At 42.4% G+C, this 20,805-nt stretch overlaps 1 protein-coding gene across 1 annotated transcript in view; it reads right to left on the reverse strand.

The window, feature by feature from the left end:
- Window positions 1–309: 309 nt before the first annotated feature.
- Window positions 310–20,805, reverse strand: part of WASL (WASP like actin nucleation promoting factor) — a 70,877-nt gene continuing 50,381 nt past the window's right edge. The window contains exons 8-11 of the mRNA XM_083182851.1: window positions 18,276–18,429; window positions 14,280–14,812; window positions 9,042–9,150; window positions 310–2,009 (exon numbers count right to left, since the gene is read on the reverse strand). Coding sequence (XP_083038977.1) covers window positions 1,948–2,009; window positions 9,042–9,150; window positions 14,280–14,812; window positions 18,276–18,429 — 858 coding nt within the window. The 3' untranslated portion in view covers window positions 310–1,947. The remainder of the gene's footprint in view (window positions 2,010–9,041; window positions 9,151–14,279; window positions 14,813–18,275; window positions 18,430–20,805) is intronic.

Genomic DNA, 20,805 nt, shown 5'->3' on the forward strand with positions numbered 1-20,805 from the left:
AAAGATGTTAAAAGATTTGCAGATTCAGACCTAAAAACTATTGGAATCAGCATGTTGAGGATTGTACTTTGTGGATTGTCCAAGAATCACCTATCAAGTCAGATCGGCAATTGGGATTCACCAGATTGCTGTATGGGCTCCTTATTGTATACATATTGGAAGCACAAAATGCCCAGAATTGGGCAAATGACCATTGAGATGATTCATGAGATAACCAACATTTAACTTCAGTTAATTCCTATCAAGCTTTTGCTGCCAAAATGCAACAAGGTATTCTTTCCACGTGTTGTTATAATAAAGAGAGACAAGCAAAAGCATTTCCATTTTATCACATTTTGAACATCAGTTTTTGCTCACATAAGCGCAGGATGAATAAACATGGTGCTAATTATGCATAAAGTACACTATAAAGTTTACATGATCACTTTAATTGCATGATTATTTGAGTGTGCAATATTTAGTATGATTTCAATATAAAATGACACAGGACCAGCCTGTCAAGCTTAACCTTATATTAGTAATAAACAGCCAGTAACATTTACAATAAAAGCTGACCTAAGAAGCAAAGCAACAGAATCGGTTTTATTCTTGCAGACCAGCTTGTACATATATACAATATCTCTGATGTTCCGTACACATGTATCAGTGCCAGGGATTGCATATGCAGAATATAACACCATACCTAAATCTCCTATATAAAGACCAAGTGAACAATAGAAGCGAAGGTCAGTTATGTATACAAAATGTGTGAACTATGCTCTTTATTGGTTATTCATTCCAACGTCTGCTCCCAAAACTATACATTAGATAATAGAACATAGCTAGAGGCAGGTTCATTACATATTAGTTTATTTTACCATAATGACTAATATTCATATCCCATTCAATATTTTCTGAAAATGATTGTGTTTTAGTGTTCTGTATTTGATACACCAGATGCAGCACAATAAACGGCACTGAATGTATTTTGGCGCTTCTGCAATGCAGCTTTCACGCATTCAGAAACGGAACCCAACAGCACAAAAGCAAGCACCAAGCAGCTCAAGATAACATGAAAGTGCATAACAGGCCTTTTCTCCACCCTAGATATACTTAGAGGTGTGTTCTGGCTTTATCAGATGCTAGAATATTTCCTCTGCTAGTAACGCAGTGAGGGGGGGGTTGCCTACTTCAGTTGCATTACACAGCACTACAATGTATGTCATGCCTATTAGCCACTGAAGTTACATTCTCAGCGGCTTGTACTTTGTAATCTGTATTTATTACACTCAGAATTAATAAGGTATTGAGGAATAAACGGTCTAATGTAAACTGTCCAATAACAGTGTTGTAAAATGGCATATGGTATGGTTTGTTTCTTCAAACATGTGTTGTTAAAGGAGATGCATTGTTTGTAATGACTGCAGAATTATAAACGGATTTTGTTGTAGTGTAAAAAACGTGCAAAAAAGGAAATACCTAATTAACATACAATGTAGCTTTTGCATTCAAAATGGAAGGGCTTAATTAGCAAAGATCAGCGTCAGTTTAAAAATAATGTAGTGCTATACTAGATCTCATTAAGAAATTTAGATACAGAAAAATCAGGGTAAGAAAATAGTGTTTCTTTTTTTTTTCATTATAACAATTACATTAAAGGTTTTCTGTCACTGCCTCACTTAACCTCCCGTACAGTTTGTCAGATTTTCACTAATATCATTTGCTATGTAAAGTGAATGTGCACACAGATAGAGGGAGGAAGGTGTGTGCAGTCTCATGACAAACCTTTGCATTTCCAATGAGGTATTGCACAGATTTATAAAAACAAAAAAGCAAAAGGCAACAAAAATATACAGCAAATTGGTAGACCATTTACATGATAATTTTACAGATCTCCGACAGAAAGTAGTGTTTAGTATTCATTAACCTTAAAAAAAAAATATATTATATATTTATATAACATGTAGATCAATCATCCCATTCGTCGTCATCCTCAAAGTCTTCATCCTCGTCCTCATCTTCATCGCTATCTAATGGGTTCAAGGAGAACAAAGTATTACAGAGCAAACATGACTAATTATATTTTTAATAGCATAGAAAGGTTAATAAGAAGATTGTTTGAATATATCACACATTAATAAAAACTTGTCTCATGTTTGATAGACAAACTTTGGTCATTCCAAACAGTGGCACAATTATACTCTATCCAGGTTACATTTGAAGCTGACTGTGCTGTAATTACTTGCGGTTTCCTGGAAAATCTGCCAAGAGATGGGTAGCAAAGGTGAGGGAAATACCTGGGAGAGGTGACACTGTGGCAAATGCAGGATTTTTAGAGGAAGGGGGGGGGGGGGGGGGGTGTTCCAAATGTAATCCAAAATCTCCCTCTTTTCAGCACATTGGAGTAAGTACAGGAGTCTGGGGGGAGCGATAACAGCCCTGAAAATAGGTCTTTTCATACCCTGGATACTGTATGGTAGACCGTATTAATATTTTACAGTACAGACGGTCTATAGTATCCCAAACTTTTTGAATCACGGCAACCTACAGTATCAGAATACTTTTCACGGCACCCCTAGACCAAAAGTTTGTTACTGAGAATTTCAGAACCCCCCCCCCCCCTCCGTTTGCCTATGACACTAGATGTACAATTTGGGGATTTAATGGTTGGAGAGGATCTGCTCCACATGCTGTCCATTTTATCCTGCATTTCTGCATTACAGAGCATGCTTTGAGGTCAAAAGCATGTTTTCTGTCACCTAGTTGAGTTACTTGTACCTTCCATCTTCAAATTATAACATGTGCCTACAGTCCGACATGGTTGAACTCTTCAGGCAAAAAGACAACAGACCTGGATTTGTATGTGATGGGTAGCCATCAACTTTTTGTCAGGACTAATAGTTAATTCAGTTCTGAAGCACTGTTCAACAATGGTATCAGTCTGAAATCATGTCTACCCTGAGCACCAAATGGCTCAATAAATGAGGCCGCTCACTTGTCAGTGTGGGAAGCATGATTTTCCCATGTATGGGCATTTATGTTTGCAGCATCAGTATGCAGTCCTAACGTCATCAGTTATGATGAAGACATGGGAGGTTATTCTAGTTCACTTGCAAAGGCACAATCACTCTCTAATGGACAAAACCATATGCACTGCAGGTGGGGCTGATGTTACATGTGCAGAGACAGTTAGATTTGGGTGGGGTTTGTACTTCAAACGAATATCTATATTGCAGTGTAAAAATAAAGCAGCCAGTATTTACCCTGCACAGAAACATTAAAACACCCAAATTTAACTATCTCTGCACATGCTTCACATCTGCCCCATATGGTTTTGTCCATTAGAGAGTGTTTGTGCCTTTGCGAGTGAAATAGAATAACCCCCATGGTTACAATGTCTACATGATTAATGTAGACAAGTGAAAGGTTCGCAATAGTATTAGGGTTACTGTAGAAAATACACTTTCTAATTTCTGACCATTTTGACATTCAGAATTGGGTTATTCACCGAGTGCTCTTCCTTGGTGTTGTGGGTAATATTACCACACGTGGTACCAAAGAGGTTCTGTGAATAAACTAATTTTAAATATCACAAGCCTAGACCACTTACCACTGAGCATCCCTTTTGAACTGCATTAATTGAGTGCAGGCACCACTTTACAATTCCGAACCATGTTGACATTGAATCGATGTCCACAAGGTGACTATCGACATGTTCAATTTAGAAATTTTGGCCATATTCTCTCATGTCGGCATGGTCAATACAGAAAGTTTTACTAAACCTGTGGCATGCCTGTCTTCATTTCCTTCCCACATCATGCGAGCAGGTCATAACTTATACCCCCTTTCAGACAGAAAACGAAATTACCGGGTGAAGCAGTTCTAACCGGTAATTTCGTGTACAACATGGATCCTTTTTCTGTGTGAAAGGGCACACCCGGGTCGTAAATCCCATGTCTCTAACCCTGGAATTGTCCAGGGTCGAGGATATGGGATTTATGACCTGGTTTGACCCTTTCGCACAGATGAAATACCAGTGTTATTCAGCAAATTACCAGGGAGAAATTTTCAAGACGGTAATTTGTTCTTCTGTGTGAAATGGTATACGTACTTGGGAATACATTCAATGCTTAATTAATGTATTGCCTTTCAAATCCATAATTTAACACCATCACTGCTATACACATGCAAGCAGTAAATACATCCAGAGAAAACACTATTTATCATACTGGTCCACTAACAACCCTGCCTTTAGCTAGGCTGTTAAAAGTTTTTTCAAAAATATTTGTGAAGGGCAAAATATGGTCATGTACAGAAAGAGTTCGGATTTCCCCATCGCAGAAAAGGTCAATGATGCGCTTTTTGTTGCCTTTTTTTCCCTGGGTTAGTCTTTGAAAACTCCAAAACACAAAAATTTGACCGACTGCAATAGAACTAGGTTATCTATGTTTGTATTGCCTGTCATATAGTGAAAATAAACATGGTATATTATATCCAAACAGCTGCTACCACTGACAGTCTTTTTCTGTCTTTGCTTCTATCAATGTTTAACTATTTGGTGTTGCACAAAGTTGGTATTCTAACAAATTATTCACAACATAAATATAACCATGATAAACAACCAAACAAAAAAAATGACAAGGTCTTGCAAATACATTTCAAGAGATCAAATGTAATTATTAATTAGTGATGCATGAAATTAAAAACATTTAAGAGACGTTTCAGAGATTATTCCATTCCTATAATTCAATCCATGAAATACAATGCTATAAAATACATTTTGCTTAGAGGGAAAAGAATGGGGAGATGGACCAGTGCACAGGTTGAATTTAAATATAGTAGTGCTTAGTACGATCGATCCACAATTAAATTATTATAGAGAACACATTCTCATCCTTCGATTAATAAGTGATGTGGAGGTGCACCCTTGAGAGTAGGTTAAGTATTGAAAAAAAGAAGGGAGAGACTCTTTTTGTCAGGGCACTCTTTAGCGAAGATTATGAAACAATCTCTATATATAATTTGTAGTTGCAATGAGAACTTGGATAGGACTGGCAAAGTTATCAGCTCAAAAATGCCCCGTGTGGTCGGTATCTTGCTAGTGAAACGTGACAGCAGTGAATAGGATGTTCCCTTGTTTAAATTTAGTGCACTAAAACATAACCGGTACTTGTTTCCTAGCACGGCCACAATCGTATGGATCGTGTACCTTTAAGTTAAGGTACACGATCCATACGATGGAGCAGATTTCCTTTGAAATCAGGTCCATTTGGCCGGCTAGGACAAAATATCGGGGGCATCGCGTCGGTCGGGACCATTAACAATGGTCACGACGCGACCGACGCGATGCCCCCGATTTCCCCATAGGCTTCAATGTTAAAAAATATTTTAACATTGAAATCGTGTCGGGAAAGGTAAAATATCGGGGGCATCGCGTCGGTCGGGACCATTAACAATGGTCCCGACGCGATGCCCCCGATTTTTCCATAGGCTTCAATGTTAAAATATTTTTTAACATTGAAATAGTGAGAAAATGTGAAAAATGTGAAATGGGCCAATATGACCCATTTCACATTGTAGATGTCCCCGCCGTCACCCCACGAGACGCCAACCCGAAGCGTGGCGAGCGCAGCGAGCCCGCGAGGGGCGGCGGTGCGCGTCCTCCGACCTTTTCATTCCCCTACTATCCACGTCGGCGTGGAGGTGAGAATAGAATAGTGTGGCGAGCGCAGCGAGCCCCGCGTGGGGACGCGTATAACTTCACAGGTATATGCGTCCGCTCGCCACGCTTCGGGCTCGGTGGCTCGCTGCGCTCGCCACACTATTCTATTCTCAACTCCACACCGACGTGGATAGTAGGGGAATGAAAAGGTCGGAGGACGCGCACCGCCGCCCCTCGCGGGCTCGCTGCGCTCGCCACGCTTCGGGTTGGCGTCTATCGTGGGGTGCGGTGTACGCCGTTAAATTTGGGGGGGTTGGGAATTTTACATTGAATCCAATTTTACATTTCATTAAAAAAAAAAATCGGGTCCAAAATCGGTCGGTCGCGTCGATCGCATCGCATGCGACCAAATCGCATGCGATGCGATCGACCCGATTTTTCCGACACGACCACCCCGATGTAAATCGGTGTGGCCGTGCTAGGAAACAAGTACCACATAACCTTTATTTATCAGTGTTTAAAATAAGCACTAGACATTAACAAATATATTGACACACAAACAAATACACACAAACATATAGTATGTTAGAGAGCGGGATAAAATTAAGTTGAAGTAGTAAACTCTAAATACGGTACGTGAATTGGAGACACTCTGGGCGGTATTCAATGTGAATACCTGCGAGGTGCAGCGAATCCTTTTTAGGATTCGCTGCACATTCGCCACGTTCCGGAGCCTCAACGTGTCAGGGGCTCGCTGCCCCTGACAGGCGAATATGAGCTCCTGCGGCGATTGCCGCAGGGAGCCTGTGGAGGGTGCCAGGCAGAGAGATGGAAGTCTCTCTGCCTGCCCCTGAACGTTTGTGGGGGGCAGGTGGGCTCCCCGGGTGCCAGGCAGCACAGGCTCCCCCCCCGGGGCTGCCAGCAGGGGGCCGCGTATATTCACTATACCCGAATGTAACATCGGGTGCAGTGAATATATGAATATGTAATGAGCGGCTCGGCTCCGGCGCCCCCTGCTGGCTGCTGTGTAAAAAAAAAAATATATATATTTTTTTTTAAATTAATTAACATTAATTAACATGAATAAAAGTAGCATGCCCCTCCTCAGAATAAAATTCCTGATTTTTAGACACCAAATGTAAAAAACAAAACACTTTATTTTAGAAGTTCACATTCCACTTCACCATAAAAAGATAGCGATTGCTACTCGGTGAATCATGGTGAAAAAAACCTTGAAATGTATTCGCCATGTGGTCATTGAATAGGGTGATTCACCGTTTTTGTCAAAAATTCGCCAAACAGCACAAATTCGCCATAAAAACATGGCGAATCAGGCTCATTGAATACCGCCCCCCTCTGTGTGTTCCCTAAGTACTGCTAGTATGCCTAGGATTTAAAGATCAGATCATTTTGAGACGAAGGTCCGCAGACATTTCATTTGGCTTAAAAAATTTAAAGGAGATTCAAAATGTATCAAAACCAGCCACCACAGAGTTTATAAAGTTGAAACAAACATGTGTTTGAACATGTGTAAAAACATCCAGGCAGTGTCTCCCAGTCTCCCTGCAACCACTGGCTGCTGCACTCTTGCACTCTCGTCCCTAGTCTGGGACACTGGACAGCGCTGATGACATATAACATGCATCCAAACTTCTGATCAGTACATTTTGTGTTGCACACATACCAAAATGAGCCCATGGCAATGCATGGCCCACCCCCTTGTGATGCATGGCCTTCCCCCTTATGACTCACGACCCGCCCCCTGGCGACACAAGGTCTGCCCCATGTGTTTTACTTTTCTCCCTGAAATTAATTTTCAAAGTAGGTTCATTACCTAATTCATTTATTCGAAAATAATTAAAATATATTTTTCTACACTTCAATTTAAAGGGGACATTTCATTAGATTGAATTAGTACCAGAAATGCCGCAGGTAATGGGCAGGTTTGTTTCCTCCTACAGGTGATGGATTGATGCTGCTTTCTAATGGATACCAGACCTTGAATATATTGCTTCCAACTACCCTGAAAATATGTTAGAGGGCTAAAGAGGTATACATAACACAGCAGTGCAAAAGGTTTGCATTTAATTTTATTTTTGCAAGGATTTTATTTTATTTTTTAAGTGTCATGGGGAGATGCATCAAAGCCTGGAGAGTGATACAGTGGAGAGTGATAAATGGTACACAGAATGTGAAGAATTACAAGGATCACCATCAGAGAGGTGTTTGTAGTTTTTACTAAATGTCAGTGCAATGTTACCACCTTGGTAAGCTACATATGGGGCATTCTAGAGATGCACTATATTTGGTTTCCTTTTTTCCTTATTTTACATACTGTAGTATGGCATTTTTCAACTAGTGTGCCTCCAGAGGTATCCACAATAGCTTACAGCCACCACAGTATTGAAATGGTCTAATGCTTCATGTGAGGGCCAATGTATTTTATTTTTGTTACCTGTGGGGATCAGTGTGATTGTTTTGTTCATATGTGTGTCAATGGATTTGTTTTCCTGTAAGGGCCAATGTGTTTTACCCTGTAGGGTCTGATCGTGTGCCTTGGCAATTTCTAAATCTTGTTGGGTGCCCAGTGAGTTGAAAAAGATTGAAAATCACTGCTGTAGTAGAAAGCATTAAAAAGGAATGAAAATTGCAAGACCCATCATAAACCTATGAACACATTAAAATATATATATTTTTTTTTAAATGATTCACCATGAAGCACCTTTATTTCTACATTTAATATTATAATGTAAATACAAGCCTGTACTATCAGTAGGAACCTGGATACCTCAATTGATGCAACATTTTCCATTTTTCCAGGGTTGTCCTTTAGGCTTATGATGGTCTAGCATCCTCAGCAACCATGCCCCCCACATGGCAAGTGCATTTTATTCAACTGTTGTACTGCAACCGGCCATTTCCAGAAGATGTCACAGCTTCCAATAGGACTCTTATTAATGTTCTGACCTAGAACTAGCTTGGCTGGATGTTCTATTGGCAATGACCTATCTTTGATAGAACCATCAGACTGGTGTATAAAGTTCCTAGAAGTGCAGCCTAACACGACAGAAGAAATTTACAGAACTATTTAAGAGCCCTTCCATTGGTGGTGGTGGTTTTATACTTCTAGTATTAAGCAGACATTTATTTATAGTATTACCACCCAAATTATGTGTCTATATATCAGGAGAGATCCAATAAAGCAGCTGTGACAGGGGAACTTCCCCTCTCAGTAGCAGATTTTTTTTGATTACAGCGTCCAAATCTGATCTCTCCTAATACAAAGAAATGCCAGCACCATGACCCTAATATTCTAATTGAGGGAAGGGAGGGCAATTAAAACATGGAAACGCCTTCAACTAAATTAGTCTAGACATTGCTTCTTCCCCTCGGAACATACCTGAAGAATGAATGGCTTTACTCCTTTTCTGCATGACTTCCATCAGGGCTCCCACTATTCCTGTGGTAGGGGCGGTTGTAGGTGCCACAGCTTCTACCTCATCTGGTAGCTGGAAGATAGAACATACATTTTGCATAAACAAGGAGCTAGCTTATTCACATCAGCAAGCTAATTAGAGCCTAAACATAAAAAAAACGGAAGTCTGTTCATCTTATTATAGATGTTTTATTCTGTTGAGCGCATGCAGCCTGTTAGTGATAGACCTGCAATCTGCGAGGTAAGAGAAAATATGTAGACTTCTGATGGGTGCCAATGTACTTCTAGGTGTTCTTCCACATGGATGCTGCATTTTTTAACCTCATATAAAGCCCTGCAACAGAATGCACTATATGCCCCAAGATGATTTAAAAAAGACAGCATGTGTATGAAAGGGGGAACTGGAGGTGAATGTAGGCTAGCACAGCTGCATGTTATTACAACATACAGTAATTGCTAATGCCAGTTATGTAGCACCACTAGCTGGGCCAAAAGTTCTTCAGACACCGAGATATAACAAGAGGATAAGGCCTGCTTGGATCTTAGCTCTGCAGTGACGTACTGTGGTCCACAGATTTAGCTGCGTTATGTCTGGAACCAAATTCAATTAGTAGGCTCAACTGTATTTAACATACCTCACTGTGCACAATTAGTCTTTGTGCAGCATCTAAGAGCCTTTTCCGGTGTATTTAGGCTGAATTCTGGGTTTTCAGTACTTGTGGAGTATCACGGCTACCACGACCTTGATCGTATGATAAAAAATCGCATGCGATCCGATCGCACCCGATTTTGCACTGAAATGCATCAAAATGCATTGAAATGTGTAGTAAACAGGTGAAATGCCCCCAAATGCCATTTTTCATAGTAAACCACCCCCACTATCAACGTCAACCCGAAGCGTGGCAAGCGCAGCGAGCCCGTGAATGGCGGCGGTACGCGTCCTACGACCTTTTCATACCCCCACTATCCACGTCGGCGTGGAGTTCAGAATAGAAAGCGTGGTGAGCGCAGCGAGCGAGGGGACGCGGATACCTTCACAGCTATACGCGTCCCCTCGCGGGCTTCACAGGTATCCGCTGCGCTCGCCACGCTTCGGGCTCAGAGGCTCGCTGCGCTCGCCACACTTTCTATTCTCAACTCCACGCCGACGTGGATAGTGGGGGTATGAAAAGGTCGTAGGACGCGTACCGCCGCCGCTCGCCACGCTTCGGGTTGGCGTTGATATTGGGGGTGGTACACAGTGAAAAATGACAGTTGGGGGCCAATTAACATGTTTCATACTAATTTTAATGCATTTGGATGCATTTAAGATCAAAAACGTATGCCATCGTATGGCATCCGATGCGATCGCATACGATTTTTGACCAAAAATCGGTAAAAATCACATCGCATTGTATGCCACTACATATGGCATACGATGCCATATGATGGGAGCCGTGATACTCCACAAGTACCGGGTTTTATATACCAAAAAGTGCATGTGACTAAAGTAAAGATTGACAAGAGTAAAGATTCCTGCAATTACTTAAAAACCACATCCATCCTTGAATGCACTGCACTAATATATGTATAGTGTTCCCACTAGGCTGTTTTAGCGGAGCGCTGCGCCCTGTCCAGTTTTTAAAGGACAGAATGCGCCCTGCCCCTGTAGCAGCTCCTCGCTAAAAGAGCCTGCTGCCTGTTGACGCTGGTGTGCATGGGGAAACCCAGCGCCGCCATAGATGGAGCTGCCCAGCAGCTCAGGCCCACCCCCTTTTAATGATGGCGGTGGCCAGGCCCACCCCCTTTTCGTGATGTTACGGCTTGGGCATGCCCCTTTCATGACGTTGGGGGCCCGGGACTGCCCACAACAGTGACGTTGGTGGGCCTGGTCCGCCCCCTCCTTATGCTGCCCACGTGCAGCAGCACCCTGCCCGCTTCAGTTCCTAGAAGGAACACTATATGCACTTTAGTTATAGGTTTTTGTTTTACAATTTACAGTACAGGTTGAGTATCCCTCATCCAAATAATTCCAAAACCAGTTTCCAAACTGTACTTTTTTTTGCTAAAAACCTACTGGGTACACCTGTAACTGGCACTACTGGGGAAATTATATGTAACTGGCACTAAATATGTGCAAGGACACGATTGCTGTGCATTCAAATTCAGTCTGAGATTGTACACAAACTTTGTTTCATAACCTTGTTTCATGCACAAATAAAATATATTTGTAGCAGTCACACTAGGCTGTTTCAGGTGCCCGGTCTGATTTTTAAAGGGCAAAATGCGCCCTGCCCCTCCTTTAGCAGCCCCCTGCTAGAACAGCCTGCTGCCTGTCCTCACAGGGAAGCACAGCGCCGCCGTAGATGCCCGGTGCTTCCTCAACAGAGACTTTGGTGAGGCCAGGCCCTCCCCCAATGAGGACGTCGGTGTGCCCGTCCCGCCCCCTTTCAAGAGGTTGGCGGCCATACTCTGTGCCTATACTCTATGGGGGGGGGGGCTGCCTATACTGTATTGGGGGAGGGGGATGTGTGTGCCTATACTCTATTAGGGTGTGTGTGTGTGTGTGTGTGTGTGTGTGTGTGTAATACTCTATGGAGTGGGAGGGGGGATGTGTGCGCCTACACTCTATGGGAGAGAGGGTGCTCCTATACTCTACTATTGGGAGTTTATACTTAACCTCTCATAAGAAAAGGAACACATTAAATAAAAGGTACTTGTTTCCTAGCACGGCCACCACGATTTCTATCGTGGTGGTCGTGTCGGAAAAAATCGTGTCGGTCGCGTCGGGTGCATACCAAAACGCACACGACGCGACCGACGCGATGTACCCGATTTCTCCATAGGCTTCAATGTTAAATTATTTTAACATTGAAGCCTATGGAGAAATCGGGTCCATAGGCTTCAATATTAAATTTTTTTAACATTGAAACTGAGTCCATTTAACATAGTAAAAAATGGTAAAAGGGCCAATATGGGCCATTTCTCATTGGGTATGGCCCAGTCATGTGTGTAAAAAATAATGCCCCCCCTTGTGGCCGCCACCCCCACGATTGACGCGAACCCGAAGCGTGGCGAGCGCAGCGAGCCCGCGAGAGGCGGCGGTGCGCGTCCTCCGACCTTTTCATTCCCCTACTATCCACGTCGGCGTGGAGTTGAGAATAGATTAGTGTGGCGAGCGCAGCGAGCCACCAAGCCCGAAGCGTGGCGAGCGCAGCGAGCCCCGCGAGGGGACGCTGATACCTTCACAGATCCCTGCGTCCCCTCGCGGGCTTCACAGGTATCAGCGTCCGCTCGCCAGGCTTCGGGCTCGGTGGCTCGCTGCGCTCGCCACACTAATCTATTCTCAACTCCACGCCGACGTGGATAGTAGGGGAATGAAAAGGTCGGAGGACGCGCACCGCCGCCGCTCGCCACGCTTCAGGTTCCCGTTAATCGTCGGGGTGGCGGCCACAATGGGGGGCCATAGCCAATGAGAAATGGCCCTTATTCGGCCTTTTACCATTTTTTACTATGTTAAATGGACTCACTCAGTTTCAATGTTAAAATAATTTAACATTGAAGCCTATGGACAAATCGGGTCCATCGCATAGGCTTCAATGTTAAATATTTTAACATTGAAGCCTATGGGGAAATCGTGGGCAACGCGTCGCATCCTGTGCCTTAAAGTTAAGGCACACGATGCCTGCGATTGTGGCCGTGATAAGAAACAAGTACCAAATAAAACATTCATTAAAAAAATACACCAACTGACCCGCAGGTGCACAAAAAGATGAGCATATGACCAAGTTTAGACGACTATTAAAAAAAGTGAGAAAATTATCACCAAACATTTGAATAAGCACACTGAAAATGACTGAAATAAAAGATGCTCAAAAAAAGGTGAACCTTTAAAAGATGGGGAAGAATTGAATATCACGACATATAAAAGTTGTGAAAAAAAGGAGACAAGGCGTGAAAAAAGACAAAAACAACAAATAAATACCCCCCATAGTAGTTATACTGCAACAACAAGGTCTTTCCCAGACAAAGATTTCCAAGCAGACAGGGGTTTCAAGATGTGTTGTTCAAGAACTTTTGAAGAAGCAAAAAGAAACAAGTAACGGTGAGGACCGTAGATGCAGTGGTGAGCCAAGTCAAATTCCCTTCCAAATTTAAAGATGTCCAGCAGTGCAATCAGCTCAGTTATCAGAAACCAGAGGACCTAAGTATACTCATCGACTATTTGGAGAAGTCTGACCAGAAGTGGAGGTCATGGAAGAATTATAGCCAATGTTGAAACAAGACCAAGCAATTCAACTATGAAAATACCCGAACTAAGGTGCAGAAAAATGGCTGCAGGCGCTCTGGAGTCATTGAAATGTGAAATATTTCACTGTAACAAAATGCAGTTTGCATAGGGGCTGGAGAGTGATAATATAATATGTCTGCAGGCAACAGTGAAGCATATTGGGGGTTCTGTGCCTGTTTGGAGCTGCATTTCAGCAATTGGAGTTGGGTACTAGGTCTGGATTATTGTCCTAAATGCCCTAAACGCCAAGAAATACAAGCAGGCACTTACTGATCATGCAATACCATCAGTAAGGTGTATGATTGACTGTATGTTTGGGGTTGTCCTGTTGCAGAATAAACTGAGAGCCAATGTCATTAACCCTTTGAGTTCCGACACCTGTGAGAGATGTGCAAAATATCTGCTTAAATGCCAGCATTGCTCACAATTCATCATATAAATTGAAATATAAAATGATGTGTAAAACAAGATGGTACTCTTTACCTAGAAGGGCGCCCACGATTTTGATCGTGGGCATCGTAAGGTAAATAAATCCCGTCGGTCGCATCGCATGCGACCCAAAAAAATCGTATGCGATGCGACCGATGAGATTACCGCGATTTCCCATAGGAAACAATGTTAAATGTCCCAATTGACCCGATTTTCCATAGGGAACAATGTTAAATGGCCCACAGAGGCCAAATAGGCACCCTGAAGTGTGAAATGACCCCCCCAATTGTTAACGCCACCCCACGATCAACCCGAAGCGTGGCGAGCGCAGGGAGCCCGCGAGGGGCGGCGGTACGCGTCCTACGGCCTTTTCATACCCCCACTATCCACGTCGGCGTGGAGTTGAGAATAGAAAGTGGACAATAAATAAAAGCATTGCAGCAATTATCTTTAAGAACATTTAGGAAGTTAAATCAATATAAATAATTTCAGAGGTTACTTACAGACTTTAGCTGTATCCCTCGTCGTATCTGGTCTAGCAGAGCATCTCGTCCAGTAGACGACACTGGTCTACTTTCTTTATTTTCTACTTTTTTTAGCTGGGGTCCTTCTCTAATCTGCTCTAGAAGAGCAGACTTGCTGCCTACAGGAGCTGCAATCTGATGGTCACTGTCTGCTGCAGAGCCAGGTAAAGGTGGGGGACCAGGAGGAGGAGGAGGACCAGGTGGAGGAGGAGGAGGTGTGGGTGCCCCAAATCCTGGTAATGGAGGTGGTGGTGGTGGAGGACTTGAAGGTGCAGACGAAGAATGCCCGGGTGGGGGCGGCGGATGAACTCGATAAGGCGGAGGTGGAGGCTGTGCCGAGGACCCAGGTCTTAAAGGTGGAGGCGGTGGAGGTGCAGCCATAGGAGCTCTAGAGGGAGGTGGTGGTGGTTTAGGTACACTTCCCCTTGCTGGAGGAGGGGGTGGTGGTGGCCCTGAGCTGAGCGATGTGGGCTGTGGAGGCCCACCTCTTGATGGTGGTGGTGGCGGTGGTGCTAAAAAAAATTAAATACAGCATTAGACTGCCCTTTAAAGATAGAACGATTCTGTAGACATGCAAATGCATATGAAGAAGAAGTTTGAACAATCTCAGTCAGATTACACTTCAATTCAAAGTTACAGATTAAAAAAAAAAAAAAAATTCAAACTTTAAACACTCATTTGAGTACAGACTGCTATGATTATGCATTGCATGCATTAAAAAAAGTTTTCAACTAGCCAAATGCTGTAACATATTACTTTTCGCATGTATAATGACAGCTTATACATTGGTAATATATAGCTTTAAACCTACATAAGAATATATGTACTGCTAAGGTAGTAAATAGACATAAAACCGCCAACATATGCACACCATTCTAGCAATTCAAAAAATATAAAACCATTTCACACATTAAACACCATGCATATTTGAAATTTCTTTTTGTATGCAACCTTCCATACATACCACTCCAACGTGGTGGACCTACAGAACAAATGGAGGGAAGCTTTACAGTGGGCTTACATTGTAGTTCGGAGCAAACAAAATATATATATATATATTTTTTTTTTATTATTTTTTTTTTGGATGGCATGTATTCCCCTCCTTCATAAGTATTCACAGTTAATGTTATCAGCTAAGGAAATAACAGAATTTTTTTTTTTTATTTGACTTTAGTGTTATAGCACTTTTTTTTTTAACATACCGATATACAAAGTAATTGTATTAACATGAAAAGCTGGTATAGAATAAGATTATCCCCTTATAAGCCTGTGGACGATATCCAATTAGCTGCGTTAAATTCTCACAATTTATAGATTTGCCTGGAGCCATTCAATTAGCCCCAACAAGCTGGTACGTAAAGGGGATTATACTTCAGGTGCCTCAGACCCGAAGCATATTCTCCAGTAACAAGCCCATGGAGCCGCAATAACACATAAGTCAGTAAAGTTATCCTGGGTCATATTGGATCCATTAGCCTAGTTTGTTTAGGCGAAAACACATCAGGGCTAATTATATCAGTTTATGGTAGTACTTTTCAAAAGGGAGACTATGCTTATTTCTACTTTGAATGGTTGGTTGTTTCCTATATGACAAATTGTAGGAGTTGTAGTACTGTTGTATGTCAAGGATAAAAATGAATCATGTTTATGAATACACACAAACTGTGTAGCCAATTTAGTTAGCAGCAAGGCTACTAGTATTATGTTTGTGAGCATTATTACCCATTACAGTAATGAAACAAATGGACATATCTGCTCTTAACTCTATTGGGGGTGAGCAGAAATAAGCATCACATGGAAACAGTTATTTATTTACAGTTTCTTATATAGCGCAGCAGATTCCATTGCGCTTTACAATAGTAAACAGTAATAAAACAAACTGGGTAACAACAGACAGACTTGGAGGTAGGAGTGCCCTGCTGCAAGCAGTTAACATGATTCTACATATGGAACTCTGTGGCTAATTGAAGAAACCCCTAAGGGCCTATATTATAACATGATCATTAAAACTGTATTCCGTGTCTAATACAAGGCAACTTAATATATTATATTTAACAATCATTGCAGATTCTGGAAATTTGTAAAGCTTAACACTAAGCTTAGTATTCCTGACCTCATGAAAATGTAGCCTCGTAATAATCAGCCCTACACCAGAGAGAGATTTACTAATATTTCCCACTATTAAATATGAACCTCCTGTGAGAAATGTTACACGAGTTACAAACTCAAAGGAGGATATCCTACTAGCAGCAGAAATCAGCAATAACGCACGGGATCCGGTAACAAATACACTATGGGCCCGATTTTGATTCAGTCGGTCCTCCGTGCGTTCACGAGAAAGGTGTGTGTGTGGGGGGCTGGGCAGCCCCATTAACATATGGGAATGCCCAGCGTTCCATGGGCATTCCCCAACAGATATGTGGCGGGTGGGCAGCTGAGATCACCGGATGTCAGCTGCCCGCAGTTTATAGTGACTATATAGGTCAAACTGTGTACACAGGAGAAATTATTCGATGGTCGGCGACCATCGAATGATTTCTCCCTGCCTGCGAGTGGATGATTATGTAAATCATCCATTCGCAGCCATGCAGGAGGGGGGGGCACGGCGTGCGGGGGGGGGGCACTGCAGGTGGAGGGCAGCGTCTGATGAACTTGAAAGGCTGCAAATTTTGAAGCCTTGCAAGTCAATTAGAATAAGGGCCTATATTTCATGCAGATTAAGATCAATTGAAAGTGTAATAGTAGGCTAAAATAAAAATAAAAAATTCCCTTAACACTCAAAGTTAGGAATTGCTTTTGCCCAATATAGATCCCAAGTGTACTCATCTAGTAAGCAATACAGCACAAGAAAGTCAGAAAGCAATTTAAGTGCTCCTATCAGCCTAAAGCCCAGGGATAAGAGAAGCAAGCAACAAATGAAAAACACCCATTGACATGAACATCTTTTTAAATTTTGCTTGCAGGGGAAAAAAGTGAGCACTAACTTTTAGATAAACATCTCCTTTATATTAGGTCAGACAATTCAAAAATATATACCGTAATGGAGGGAAAAAGAAAACACTTAATGGAGACTACCATATATAGAGTAGATTAATGGAGACTACCATAAACTTTCAATTCATAGCTATGGAGACATTAAGATTAATGAGGAAAGGTCAAATAAGACAGGTCATTAAACATTAATAGATACTTAAAGACTGATGGTTATATTAACAACTGCAGTCAATTCAGTTACGGGTGATGTTCTAGCTATATGCGCTACGGATTGGTTTATACTTGTTTCCAGCCCAGTGTGTGAGATCAGACGGTAGGTAGGGGGGGGGGGGGGGGGGGGGGGGGGGGGTGTGTGTGTGTGTGTGTGTGTGTGTGTGTGTGTGTGTGTGTGTGTGTGTGTGTGTGTGTGTGTGTGTGTGTGTGTGTGTGTGTGTGTGTGTGTGTGTGTGTGAAAGGGAGGCAGGGGGAAGTTGGGGCTGAAGAGTCCTGAGGGAGTGGTCCATTGCCACCATTTAAAAAGGTGTTGCAAAAGCAACTCGCCTCATTCGCCCCATAATTGAATGGTTTCCTTTTTGTCAAACTGATGCCATAAAGTAGAAAACACATATCCTAAAAGTCTATAGACTTATATTACAGCAGAGAACAATTTTAGAGTAGTTTTTAGCCAACTGCTTTATTCGGAGCAGAGAAACTTGATGATACAACTTGCTAACAAGAAAAACACCCAAACAAGGGGTTATTTATCAAAGCATGGAGATACAGTGGAGAGATATGAAGCAGTAACCACTCAGCTTCTAACTCATTTTTACAGGATGTGTTTGAAAAATGATATATAGGAGCTAATTGGTTATTGCTTTATGTCTATCCACTTCGATTCTTTCCATGCTTTGATAAATACCCCTCAAACACCCTGCAAAATTACAATTCTACAAACCATCCATTCACAACAGAATTACAGAACTAATAACAGATATAACTCACCCTGTCTACGCAACTCATTTTTTACAGCTTCAACACCTCCTGTTTTTTCAATAAAATCATAAATGACCTTGGATGTTTCCTTATCTTTAAGCTGAGCTTCAGAGATACCACACAAGTCAAACAGTTTTTTCAGTTCTGGATCCAAATTATTTACCTAAAGAAAATAAAAAAAGAAACATAATGCAACAAAGTCAGGCTAAGGGAAAAAAAAACATACAATAACTTCACAGATAAAGCAAAGATAAAACAAGTCAAACTTTATTTGGCATAAGAAAACGGCCTACCACCCTGCAGCTCATTGCGTAACAACTTTAGATGGTCCGCTATGGGCGGTATGCAAGGTGCCGCCGCTATTTCCAACGTGGGATAGCAGTCGGGCCCGTTCTGTCTTTAACGGCCGTGGATTGTTGTGATCCAGGCCGCAGATCGACAATCCACGGCCGTTTTCGTGGCCACGCCCCTTTTCGCCCATCAGCAGGCAGGACATTGAATCCAGTCTGTCCTTATGTGGTCGATCTGAGCGCAAACGGGACAGGATCACAGCTGTCGGTGGGGATTGACAGCCGTGATCCCAGATTGCATACCCCCCTATGTGTGTTTACTGTATCTTGTAAACACTAGCAGAAAAATAAAAGAGTACATTATATATATATATATAATCACCACAATAGTGTTATCGAGCACCCTTATTTCTCTATTAGTCTTTCCTTACTTTCAAACATCCATAGACCAGTATTTTCAATTAGTAGGAGGCTAAGTGTTATAAGCGACCTACCTGTATTTCTAATACTTGCTCACATTTGGGAATTTTGCAATATATATATATATATATATATATATATATATATATATATATATATATATATATATATATATATATATATATATATATATATATATATATATATATATATATATATATATATATATATATATAAAAAGATAAACAAAAAAGCAGGCACTCCAGGGACTTGATGCAAATGGTGTATTGAAAAAAGCAGCAAAAAGCACAGCCAACGTTTCGGGGCAACAACGCCCCTTTGTCAAGGCACAATCAAATAGTGAAAAACACAGCAATCAATGATGTGAAGGTGACTCACCCTTAAATAAGGCAGCAGCGTGTCCCCGTTGTCCTGGGGCTGCTCGGCGCCATTCCCCTAGCCGGAAGTAGCTGCAGGAAGTGCGTCACTGTAGGTTGTGGACGCGCTGTGAACTGGGTCCTGCCTGGCTGACACGCAAGCTGTCTGGTTGCCCGGGTAACGCTTCCTGTAGAATCATTATGCGGGGGGGGAGTGGCGTTCCAGCGCAGCTCCCTGAGACAAGGGTGGACGCGCTGCAGGCAGAGGTGTCTGTGGGGTGAATAAGTAAATGAATAACAAGTAAATGAACGGATGAACGGTGAAATAGTGGCGAATAGAATGGGTACAATAAGATAAAAAGGGATACTGATAAGATCTCCTGAGTGGGAGAACGAGTGTTCAGTGAGTAGTGAAACATTAAAATGAACAAGACATGGATTAAAAAGGTGCAGGGAAACTGGCATTCTATGGGTAAAACCATGTGCAAGATTTTAAACGGTAACCCCTATAGTTAGCCTGCTGTGAGACTTAGACAGCACACAATCAGTGGCTGTGGTATAGTCAGAGCCCAAGTGTATTCGTTACAGAGTGATAAAGATGTAGAAATTTAGGGGGGCAAAACTCCCACCACCCTACGAGCACTTTTTCCTTAGTATGGGTCTGTGTAGACATACAGTGGTGGGGGGCAAATCTGAGTACTGAAAAAGTCCAACTTAATAATGATGTTAATGGGGACAAAAAGTTCTCTTCTGCGTGGGGAACGATAGGTAACCAGATGTCTCTGGTAAAAGTAGCTGAAGGACCGGTGTGTTCTTTCGCCATATGGAAGGCACCATGGTCATCAGGGTTTAGGGATGTGGGGGGTCAGTCGCAGACTCCTGTTCTCCGTCACTTGGATGGTCACAGAAATACTGACAGTGGCAGGCGGTCGTTGAGTCCATGTGGTTTCACCGTGTTCAGCTGGTGAATCCACCTGGCCTCCATTTTCAGCAAGTTGCCGTCCCTGTCCCACCGGCGAATTGATGGAGGGATGTGGTCCAAAATCATATATTTGAGATCGGTGAGGCTATGTCCGGCTTGGCGGAAATGCTTAGCCACCGGTTTGTCATTGCCTTTGCCAGATAATGCCTGCCCTATTGCTGACCGGTGAAGGGCCATACGTTCTCTGAAAGCTCGAATTGTCTTGCCGATGTACAGCAAATGGCAGGGGCATTGAATGATATATACCACATGCGTGGTCTGGCACGTTAAGACATGTCTGATCGAATATGTCCTCTTGGTGGTCGGATGTAGGAATTTATTCCCGGTTAATAGATGCTGGCAAGTGGTGCAGCCCAGGCATTTATAACATCCAGGCGGCCGGGTCAGGAAATAGGACCTGGTTGCAACATTGGAAGAAAAGCCGGTAATGTCATTATGCACTATTGCATCTTTAATACTTCTGCCTTTTG

Source organism: Crinia signifera, chromosome 4 (genome assembly GCF_055691185.1).
Source record: "Crinia signifera chromosome 4, ASM5569118v1, whole genome shotgun sequence".
Taxonomy (NCBI): Eukaryota; Metazoa; Chordata; class Amphibia; order Anura; family Myobatrachidae; genus Crinia; species Crinia signifera.